Source organism: Drosophila bipectinata, chromosome 3L (assembly GCF_030179905.1).
Source record: "Drosophila bipectinata strain 14024-0381.07 chromosome 3L, DbipHiC1v2, whole genome shotgun sequence".
Classification (NCBI taxonomy): Eukaryota; Metazoa; Arthropoda; class Insecta; order Diptera; family Drosophilidae; genus Drosophila; species Drosophila bipectinata.
This window is the reverse complement of record NC_091738.1, coordinates 12,244,148-12,255,420: the sequence shown is the minus strand read 5'-3', so window position 1 is coordinate 12,255,420 and position 11,273 is coordinate 12,244,148. Positions and strand designations below refer to the sequence as shown.

General features: G+C 36.8%; 1 protein-coding gene across 1 annotated transcript; it reads left to right on the top strand.

Annotated features, from left to right (window-relative positions):
* Positions 1-9,197: 9,197 nt before the first annotated feature.
* On the top strand, positions 9,198-9,848 carry LOC138926227 (uncharacterized). Its single transcript, XM_070279478.1, has one exon. The coding sequence runs from the start codon at positions 9,198-9,200 to the stop codon at positions 9,846-9,848; it is 651 nt and encodes a 216-aa protein (XP_070135579.1).
* The last annotated feature ends 1,425 nt before the right edge of the window (positions 9,849-11,273 follow it).

Genomic DNA, 11,273 nt, shown 5'->3' with positions numbered 1-11,273 from the left:
ACATTATGACCCCCTGCGTAGGCCATATCTTTGGCAATATTTATCCGATTCTTGAGCGAAGTACCTTAAACGATTCGTAGAACAATTCTTAGCAAATCTGCATCAAAATCTGAATACAAAATATTTTTTAGATTTTTTCTCAAATTTTCTGGGGGGTCCCCTTCAAAATTTCGGAAATGCATGGAAATGACATTATGACCCCCTGCTAAGGCCATATCTTTGGCAATATTCATCCGATTCTTGAGCGAAGTACCTTAAACGATTCGTAGAACAATTCTCAGAAAATCTGCATCAAAATCTGAATACAAAATATTTCTTAGATTTTTTCTAAAATTTTCTGGGGGGTCCCCTTCAAAATTTCGGAAATGCATGGAAATGACATTATGACCCCCTGCTCAGGCCATATCTTTGGCAATATTCATCCGATTCTTGAGCGAAGTACCTTAAACGATTTGTAGAACAATTCTCCGCAAACCTGCATCAAAATCTGAATTCAAAATATTTTTTAGATGTTTTCTTAAATTTTCTGGGGGGTCCTCTTCAATTTTTTGCAAATGCATGGAAATGACATTATAACCACCTGGGAAGGCCATATCTTTGGCAATATTCATCCGATTCTTGAGCGAATCACCTTAAACGATTCGTAGAACAATTCTCAGCAAATCTGCATCAAAATCTGAATTCAAAATATTTTTTAGATTTTTTCTTAAATTTTCTAGGGGGTCCCCTTCAAAATTCCGGAAATGCATGAAAATGACATTATGACCCCCGTCGAAGGCCATATCTTTGGCAATATTCATCCGATTCTTGAGCGAAGTACCTTAAACGATTCGTAGAACAATTCTCAGAAAATCTGCATCAAAATCTGAATACAAAATATTTTTTAGATATTTTCTAAAATTTTCTGGGGGGTCCCCTTCAATTTTTTGCAAATGCATGGAAATGACATTATAACCCCCGTCGAAGGCCATATCTTTGGAAATATTCATCCGATTATTGAGCGAAGTACCTTAAACGATTCGTAGAACAATTCTCAGCAAATCTGCATCAAAATCTGAATACAAAATATTTTTTAGATTTTTTCTAAAATTTTCTGGGGGGTCCCCTTAAATTTTTCGCAAATGCATGGAAATGACATTATGACCCCTGCGAAGGCCATATCTTTGGAAATATTCATCCGATTCTTGAGCGAAGTACCTTAAACGATTCGTAGAACAATTCTCAGAAAATCTGCATCAAAATCTGAATACAAAATATTTTTTAGATATTTTTTAAAATTTTCTGGGGGGTCCCCTTCAATTTTTTGCAAATGCATGGAAATGACATTATAACCCCCGTCGAAGGCCATATCTTTGGAAATATTCATCCGATTCTTGAGCGAAGTACCTTAAACGATTCGTAGAACAATTCTCAGCAAATCTGCATCAAAATCTGAATACAAAATATTTTTTAGATTTTTTCTAAAATTTTCTGGGGGGTCCCCTTAAATTTTTCGCAAATGCATGGAAATGACATTATGACCCCTGCGAAGGCCATATCTTTGGAAATATTCATCCGATTCTTGAGCGAAGTACCTTAAACGATTCGTAGAACAATTCTCAGAAAATCTGCATCAAAATCTGAATACAAAATATTTTTTAGATTTTTTCTAAAATTTTCTGGGGGGTCCCCTTCAAAATTCCGGAAATGCATGAAAATGACATTATGACCCCCTGCGAAGGCCATATCTTTGGCAATATTCATCCGTTTCTTAAGTGAAGTACCTTAAACGATTCGTGGAACAATTCTCAGAAAATCTGCATCAAAATCTGAATACAAAATATTTTTTAGATATTTTCTAAAATTTTCTGGGGGGTCCCCTTCAATTTTTTGCAAATGCATGGAAATGACATTATAACCCCCGTCGAAGGCCATATCTTTGGAAATATTCATCCGATTCTTGAGCGAAGTACCTTAAACGATTCGTAGAACAATTCTCAGCAAATCTGCATCAAAATCTGAATACAAAATATTTTTTAGATTTTTTCTAAAATTTTCTGGGGGGTCCCCTTAAATTTTTCGCAAATGCATGGAAATGACATTATGACCCCTGCGAAGGCCATATCTTTGGAAATATTCATCCGATTCTTGAGCGAAGTACCTTAAACGATTCGTAGAACAATTCTCAGAAAATCTGCATCAAAATCTGAATACAAAATATTTTTTAGATTTTTTCTAAAATTTTCTGGGGGGTCCCCTTAAATTTTTCGCAAATGCATGGAAATGATATTATGACCCCTGCGAAGGCCATATCTTTGGAAATATTCATCCGATTCTTGAGCGAAGTACCTTAAACGATTCGTAGAACAATTCTCAGAAAATCTGCATCAAAATCTGAATACACAATATTTTTTAGATTTTTTCTAAAATTTTCTGGGGGGTCCCCTTCAAAATTCCGGAAATGCATGAAAATGACATTATGACCCCCTGCGAAGGCCATATCTTTGGCAATATTCATCCGTTTCTTAAGTGAAGTACCTTAAACGATTCGTGGAACAATTCTCCGCGAATCTGCATCAAAATCTGAATACAAAATATTTTTTAGATTTTTTCTCAAATTTCCTGGGGGGTCTTCTTTAATTTTTCGCAAATGCATGGAAATGACATTATTGACCCCCTGCTAAGGCCATATCTTTGGAAATATTCATCCGATTCTTGAGCGAAGTACCTTAAACGATTCGTAGAACAATTCTCAGCAAATCTGCATCAAATTTAATATTATTACCTGGCATAAATATATTTAAGTTTGAAATTGAAATATTTTAACTGGGGCATTTTAAATCGTGGGAACTAGTGTTGGATAATGCTTGCTGTCAAGTGGCATCCCAAAAGGTAACTCAACATAGTGGGGAAATGGGAATTTAAATGTGTGATTCGAATCAGTGCATATAAATTAAACAAAAACTTATAAATATAAAAAACAAATACTGTTATTACTACGATGAAGCATTAATAAGTTTTTATTTGGCAGTTTTATTACTCTGTCAAATGTTGTTAATTTTGTAATTTAAGGAAAGCCCTTAGGGATAAGCATTCGAAGGATAAGCGCGAGCTCGCCAGTTTTTCGCTTTTTTAAGTATTCACTGGCATGGTCCTTGTTAGTTAGCGGCTTATCCAAGGCGCTGCTACTTCCGCCTTTGTTCCAAAAACAAAATCCCATTTATTTAACTAGGAAAACCAGCAGCTCTGGGTGCCCCTATGTAACATTTCCATTTTTCTTTGTTACATTTTTGCGACAGTCGCAGTTAAGAGGATTATTGCCTGCAAACAAAAAAAAAAAGGAAAAAAGAATTGCCAAGGTTTCTGTGCCAATTTATTGAAAAATCCCAATTTCTAATCGAGTGAGAATTTTAACGGGGCTTCCTTTTTTTCCTACTGTTTTGTTATTTTTTGCTGGTTCCCTTATTGTGAATTTTTTCACCCATTTTCGCGCTGCCTGTCAGGCAATGTCCTGCGTCCTTCGTCCTTTCCAGGTCGGGCGACATTGACCCACGTGTCATCCGGGGTTGGCTACGCTTATTAATGGGTTCAGTTAATGTGTCGCACAACCCCTTCTGCACCCGAAAAATTGAAATTTTCCTCCTTTTTTTATTTTTGGGTTCAAAAATTGGCAAAAAAAAAAGAAAAAAAAAATTTTACGCGAAAATGCAATTTATTAATTTCGCATGGACGTGTGACAGTTGGTTGCATTTGGCTCTGATCCTTTATTTACACAATGAGCGGCAGCATTTTGGTGACCCTTTTTACCCCTGAACCCCCGAACCCCCGTAACCCTCGACCCGTTCGAAATTTTTATGCGAAAAATGTCAAGAAATTTTTTGTTACAAAATTCGCATTATCCATAGAAAATTGCAACTTTACAACTAAGTGGAAAGGGTTCATTCAGCACTTACCCCTCACCCTTACCCTATAACCCCTTTCCAAAACGGGGGATGCTCCTGTATTGCCTGGTATCCTTATGTCCTTGTGTCTTGTGTGTGTGTGTGCTGTATGTGAGCTCAAAAGTAATTTGGTGACCCCTTCAGTTTTTGGGTTAAATTTTACACATTTTCATCGGGAAAAACTGTCCAACCCTTTCTGTAAAATGCGAGTTCCATTCAATTGTAAACTCTAATGAAATTTATGTCCATTCTGTGACACTTTTGGGGGGGCATTCGCGTACACACTTCGCACGCGTGTGGATTTCACATTATATCCATTTCGAAGAGCAGCTGCCACTATTTGAAAATCGGTAGGGTCCTGTATCCACCAAATGGCTTTAAAACTGAAACTACCCGACCCGGCAGCACACACACACCACACACACACTCTCCCAGCCAATATCTTGTATTTTTTATTATAAATCTTGTTTACTTATTCGATTTCGATATTATTGGCGCACGCGTCTGTGTTTGCCGAAGGCTTTAGGGACCGGGGTTTGGTTTTTTATTTTACTTTTTCTGGGGTGTCAAAGATAAGGAAACTCCGGGGTTTTTTTTGGTGTAAAAATTGACTCTTTTTGTGGGTTATTGTGTGGAGTTTTTGAGGAAAAAATATATGGTTTTTAAATCAAGACACGCGTTTGAAATCTTGGCATGCTGGTTATTACTTGAGGGCTTATTGTTGATATTTTTTACAAAAGACGTGTTGGATCAATAATTGGAAGCCCTTAGGGAATTGATTGCCATTAAAGACCCCTAACTAGATTCCGAAAAGTGTCTCATTAAGAGTTCTTAAGGGGGGACATCTGAGTAGAATTTTGAAAAAATCGAAATTTTTTTTTTTCGCTTAAAAAATTCTTTAGGGACTTAAAAATGACATATCAAAAGATAGAGTCCGGCAAAAGTGTCTTAGTGTCGAAATTTTTCATTCTGCGGCGATGCCTCACAGGTATATCCCACAGTACTTAAAACTTTAAACGCGTTTTTCTCGAAACCACTTTTTTTGAGTTGGCCGAACACCTAACTCGAACAACTCTTAACCTATCGATCTAAAATTTTGACAGTATACTCAGAATACCTATGTCTATCGACACACGTAGGATTTTTTTTTTATTTTGCTTACTTTTTTTTTTATCAACAATTTTGTGACGTTTTTTGTTAGTGAAAATTGAAAATTTTGTTCAATCACTTGCCATTTTGGAAAAAATCAATATATCGAAAAAATCCTACGTGTGTCGATAGCCGTTGAGATAAAGAAACTAACCAAACTTGATTTTTTGTTCTAGATCAAAAATTAAGGACGTTAGGTGTTCGGCCATGGACCCCCTTTAAAAAAATAGGGCCTACGAATAAGGGCTGCAGGGCCGCCATTTTGTTTTCGATTTATTAAAAAAAAATTTTATTGTGTAGTTTAAATATAATATAATAAAACCCCATTTACAAATTTTCGATTAGCTGTTTTTATTTGGCCAAAAAAAATTCGAGAAAAACCGCTTTTTTTTGGCCTGTTACTCAGATGTCCCCCCTTAAGGGGAAGTTATTAATGAAAAGGACTTTGATTTTGAATAAAAAATAAAGTATGGTAGTATATAGTGGATCCTCTCCTAATATATGTTTATTGAAGTATCTAAAGTATCCTCTATTTTATAGATTTATTAAAAGAATTATTATTGGCATTTATCTTATCATTGGCTTTGCAGTTATTGATGAAACTGCTTTTCTGTTGTCCACAATTTCCGAGATAAAAGTATTAAAGTCATGAGTTTATTTATTTATTTTTGGTCCCTCCCCTTGCATAATACTGCCAAAAAGGATACACTTTGAAAGTCTGACCACACACAGGAATACTTTGGCCCACACTCCTTTTTCCTTTCCCTTAAGCAGCTTACGCACTCAGAAAACGGTTCTTTTTTTATTTCCACGTGTGTGTGTGTGTGCGTGTGATAGTGCATAAAATTTATTGGCGCATTGGGGGCGGGTCAACGTTTCCAAAAAGGGGTGGTCATGGGGGGCTGCGAGGGCTTAACAGGGGCGGCAGGATATGGGTGAGTTATTTGACTTCAAAAAAAGTAAAATGTGTCATTTTTTTAATATTTAAATGAAATGGACTTAATTTTTTAATACTTTATATTTTAAGATTATATTTTTCAAGAATTTTTAAAATAAAACCCCTTTCTAGCCCCCTTTTCTATAATTTTTCTAGCCGCCCCTGACACTTCCACTTTCACTTTGGCCTGCCATTGGCAGTTGTCGTTTCTGTGGACAAGGCTTTTATAATTTTATGCCATTTCTTTCAATATTTATTTTGTTATTAGGTTTTTGTAATGAGTTCAAGTTGTTGTCAACAGCATTGGCGACACACCAGAGCCAGAGCCTTGCAAGAACAACAATAGGACGAAATGAGGACGAAATTGTTAGAGGATGGCGTTGAAATTGGAAAAATTGTATCAATAGATTGTTGTCTTAGTGTGTGCTGTGGGTGTTTGGTGGTATCGGTGCTGGTGTGAGTGTATTGCCATGGAAAATTCCGACTGGCACATAAATTAATTAATTTTGTTTTTGCCTCTTTTTTTTTTTTTGTTTGTTATGGAAGCCTAAAACAAGGGGGCGGAGTTTTGGGGGGGATTTCTGGGGTATGGATGGCCTATCGAAATTTTGTTTAATGCGTAGTCTATAATGTGCAGTTAAAAAAATATTATATACTTAAAATTATTAAGATATATATATTATCTATATTTTACAAAAGTTTAAAATTATATCCTCTGAAAGGTTTCCTCCAAAATAATTTAATAAACAAGGTTCTAGCTAATGATTATTTTCTCTACATTTCATTCTATATTATACTCTATATTTACCAAAGTCTAAAGTTACATTTTCTTCTATTGATTTTCCATAATGAGGCTTATAGCTTCGCAACTCCCCTGTTTGGAGCCATAGAATTTCATTGCAAAATCAGTGCAGGAACAGTAATGATCAGGGGGGTATACGATGAGAGGGGAGTGCGATGAGGCGTAGATTTCGTTTGAGGAGAATTCGTAGTCCTGGCTGTCATGGCTGATTGCCAAACAAACACACACACGGCAACACACTTTTGGAAATAAAAAGGAACACATGAGGAGGCGAGACCCGAGCCAAGCAATTTTATTGTCATCATTTATACATACAGTGGAACAACGATAAGGGAAACACTATTACTTGAATGGATAAAATCAAAATAAGATATGGAATTTATTGAGAAATGATTTGACTTATTTTAAAAATTTTATTTAGAAAGCATTTCCTAAAACTCAAATAATATCCCATATCTACTGTATTAATCCCTACAATTTTTTTGTCCAACATTTTCACACACAAGGACATCCTGGCATCCTTGGTCTTGTTTTTGCTTCTGTCGAGTCTGTAGTCCTGACATTATGATTTCTACTCCATCAGCGGCGAGCTGTTACCTTTGATAGATTTTTCAATTTATTATCAGACAGGCAGACATTTCCTCCAGATATTTTTTGTTCTCTTTTAATTAAGGATCGAAGGAGGGGAGTAGCTTGGTTAATATTTATTGCTATAAATAGTTTTGCAAGTCTTATGCGACTCAACTTTAATTTGCAAAGCGATAAATAACAAATGACCCCAGCCCGGGACTCAAAGCCGAAATTCCGCACACAAATCCCGGAATCCAGGATTCGGAAGGACATACACACACGCATGGATGGCCGTAAAATGAAAGTGAAAAGAAAAGTGGAAAAGTAGCCGGAGCTGTGGCAGCAACAACTGCAAAAAGTGCTGAACGCAGACAAAGTACAAATTGCCCACAAAAATATAAAAACCGAATCCTGAATCCTGAATCCCGAAAAGGAGGGAGTGGAGGAAGGACGCAAAAGGAAGAAAGTTCAATTTACTACTTTTCACTTTAGCATACATTCCACCCACCCAGAAACACTCACCCACACATCCCAGAATTCACCCTTAGTGGCCAGCTGGTTTCTTTGGAAATTGGAGAAGCCACTGCCACAGCATCCATACACACACATGTTCCCCCTCATATGGCCTCATATCCTGGCAACCTTATCCTTGCTCTGGCACTCCCCCAAAAACTTTGCCTTTTTGTGTTAAATTTTTCTTTTTATTTTGGAATTTCGTTCGATAGCCTCCGCCATATTACTCACACACATGCACACCCCCTCCCTTCAATGAGTGTGCGTGTATATGTGTGGTATATACACTCACCCACACTAACACAGTCCATCCAATATATGAATCCCCAACACGAGCATCTAATTTTCTTTTAAGGTCAAGCTGGAATGAAATACAAAAAAAAGTGAAACTTTTTTTTCGGTTGATGAAAATTACAATTTTCTTCTTATTTTTCTCTCAACTTTCATGCCGAAAGAAAAAAAAAACTGTTTGCCCTCTTGTTGCTTCCGTTTGGTCCTGGACCTGGCTTTCCTGATGTCCTTTCTCCACCTCCTACAAGAAGGAAACACTGAAGAAAATTTTAGTAGGGTTTCAAGAATAAAACTTTTAAAAAATTAACAAGTTTTTTTTTATCAATATATTCAGTCTTTTATAAAAACTAGTAATTCTAAAAAAGGATTATCCATATTATCCTTATTGTTAATTTCAGTGCCCAAAACTACTAGGTAATGTAAGGCAATGCTGCCTTCTGTGCGTCCTTATTCCTGGCAAGTTTTATTCCTCATCAACGCCCGTTCAACCTATTTCCCCTTCTTTCCAGCTCCTGAAAGTCCTTTTTGGCTCACGCACATGGCATTGAGACTGTGTGTATCCAATTGAAAAAGAACAAGGACCAAAAATAGCCAAGAAATCTCAAAACGCAACCGAAAACGAACTAAATCCCAGTTTGGGTTTTCGCACTTTGTTTGGCTTCAAAGGGAGACAAGGACTCTTTTTCAATATCATCGATAAGGATCTATCATATACAATATAGGGTTGCATCAAAGGAAAACGTGTCTAGACTAGCGATTGTGTCAAAAATTAATCAATGAAGTGATTAAAATTTAATGAGTGAGCACTATCACGATTTAATGTAATTATATCCTAAATTTTATCATGAACACTCATTCGTCAAGATTTTTATATCAATATGATTTCTCTTAAAATTCAAGACTGTCATTCTTTTATAAGTCAAATAGTTTTGGGTGAAAATTTTCAAAAATAAAAATAGAAGAAAAAATATAGTTTTTTGAACAAAAAATTGTTTTGGCTAGCTTTAAGAAGACCATGCGTATCCTGCACCAAGTTGCCGGTATCCTTAGCCACTGGTTGCAGCACCGCTACCCCATGGTGGCTCTAGGCTGCTTTGTCACCATCCTGGTCACCTTCGTCCTGAAGAGCTGCTTGGCCTCTCAGTGCGATCTCATTTTCTGGCGCGACACTCTAATCACCGTCCTCAAGAACGGTATCCTTCTGCCGGTGGTTATTCTGAGCTTGCCTGTTGCCTGGAAATTGTTCCTGTTTGCCTCGTTCCTGGCTGGCTATCATTTTCCCCACAAGTGGGTAAAGGATCGCCTGGACGAGCGCCGTCGCATGCAGTTCGCTGACTTCATTGTGCGCCGCTTGCTCCTCCAACTGGAGCTGTCCATCCAACGTCTGCCGTCGTCTGAAGTGGACATGGATCTTTCGAATCCTGTCGTCCGACAGAACTACGAACGTGCCCGCGAAGCCGGCTATCGGGCCGTGGAGATCTTCCGGCGGGATGCCAAGGCAGTCCTGGAGAATAAGTCTCCCAATTCCAGTGCCTTGGAGGGACCCCACTATTTTGTCCTCGAGGAGGAGCAGCAGGCACTACGACGCCATGGCTATGGTTCCATTGATTTACGGGTTACGGAAGAGGTGCTGCGGGAAATACTTCGTCCTTTGGAAGGACTGTGATATTTTGGCCAAAAAATCAAAGTTGCTGTAGCGCCCTTGGACGATCGGTCTTATGGTAATTCCTCAACTAAAGCACCAATTCTGTCATTAGTTTTTTCAATCAAATCCATTTAAAGTCTAAAGAAGTGCCAAAATTGTGTTCAGTTCTAATCGAGTAAAAAAATACATAATATTCCTAAGAAGTATCTACCTAATTGGAATTTTCGATACAATTTTTCTAGTTAAAAATATTTATGCAAAACAAAATAAAGGCAATTTGAGTCGCGTTGTGAAAAGTCATTAGGGTAACCTACTACGGTCCACCCCTCCTTATCCTGTCCACTCTTCTCTGGTGCGTGTCCTTTTGCGTCATTTATTTAAATTGCCGCATTTCCAGGACTAATGTGCATATGCCAGGGGGAAAAAAACACAAAAACCAAATGAAAAACCCACCCCAGAGCCCCTACATTTGGAAAATGAGAAAACGAAATAACAAATACTAACCTAGCACCCAAAAAAATAATCCATAAGTTAAATTATTAAAGTTTGTAACTGCCTTTGTATGTGTGTGTGTTTTCGTTGACCCGCGGGTACTACTGGGGTTTTATTTTTTGACACATTCCAAGGACTCGGGCAGCGGTCAATGAAACGAAGTCCCATAAAAGCGCTAAAAAGGGGAGAAGTTAGTCTCAAATGTTAAATACCTCTGGAAAAATAATTTTTTTGTATAAAGAAGGAAAGAAAACATTTTAAATTTACTTTTTCATATGTTTCTTTCTACTTTTTTTTAAATTAAAACTTTATGTTAACCTATATACCCTTATAAATGTCCTTTAAGAGGTATTCAAAATAGAAAGCATGCTTTGGAAAGCATATGGTGACAACAAAAATGGCTGTTTGCGCCTGGCGCCGCCTAAACAATTTAATTGAGAGTTGAAATTACTCGTAAATAAGTATGGATACACATAATACAATATTTATACATTTGTCTAAAAGCCTACATACTTGTACGTGTTGTAGAGTTCCTAATTTAGGGCTTTAATGGTGTTCAATGGGTTTCTGTGTCCTTTAATTTTCTTTTCTTTACTACGGGCTGCGTGTCAAGCTCTGTTAAATCGATTAAAAACTAATTTTCTACACACTATCCACAAGGACAAAAACAATAATTAAAATGTGGAAGTTTTTGAGGTATTGCTGTCATTGATGGATGGTTTTAGTTTGAAATGTAATGGAACTACATATGAGAGGGGTTGGTCCTCAAAAAATACATGTTTTTGACCATAGAGGTTGTTTGGTTTCTATCTCTATAAAATTTGTCCAAAAATTTAAACTTGTATTTTAAAGATTTTTGTTTAAAAATATATCTTTTCTATTTATTGTATGTATAGTATAGGATCAACTTTACCAAGTCAACTGTACCAAAAAGTTTCATCCTCGCAAGTTTAT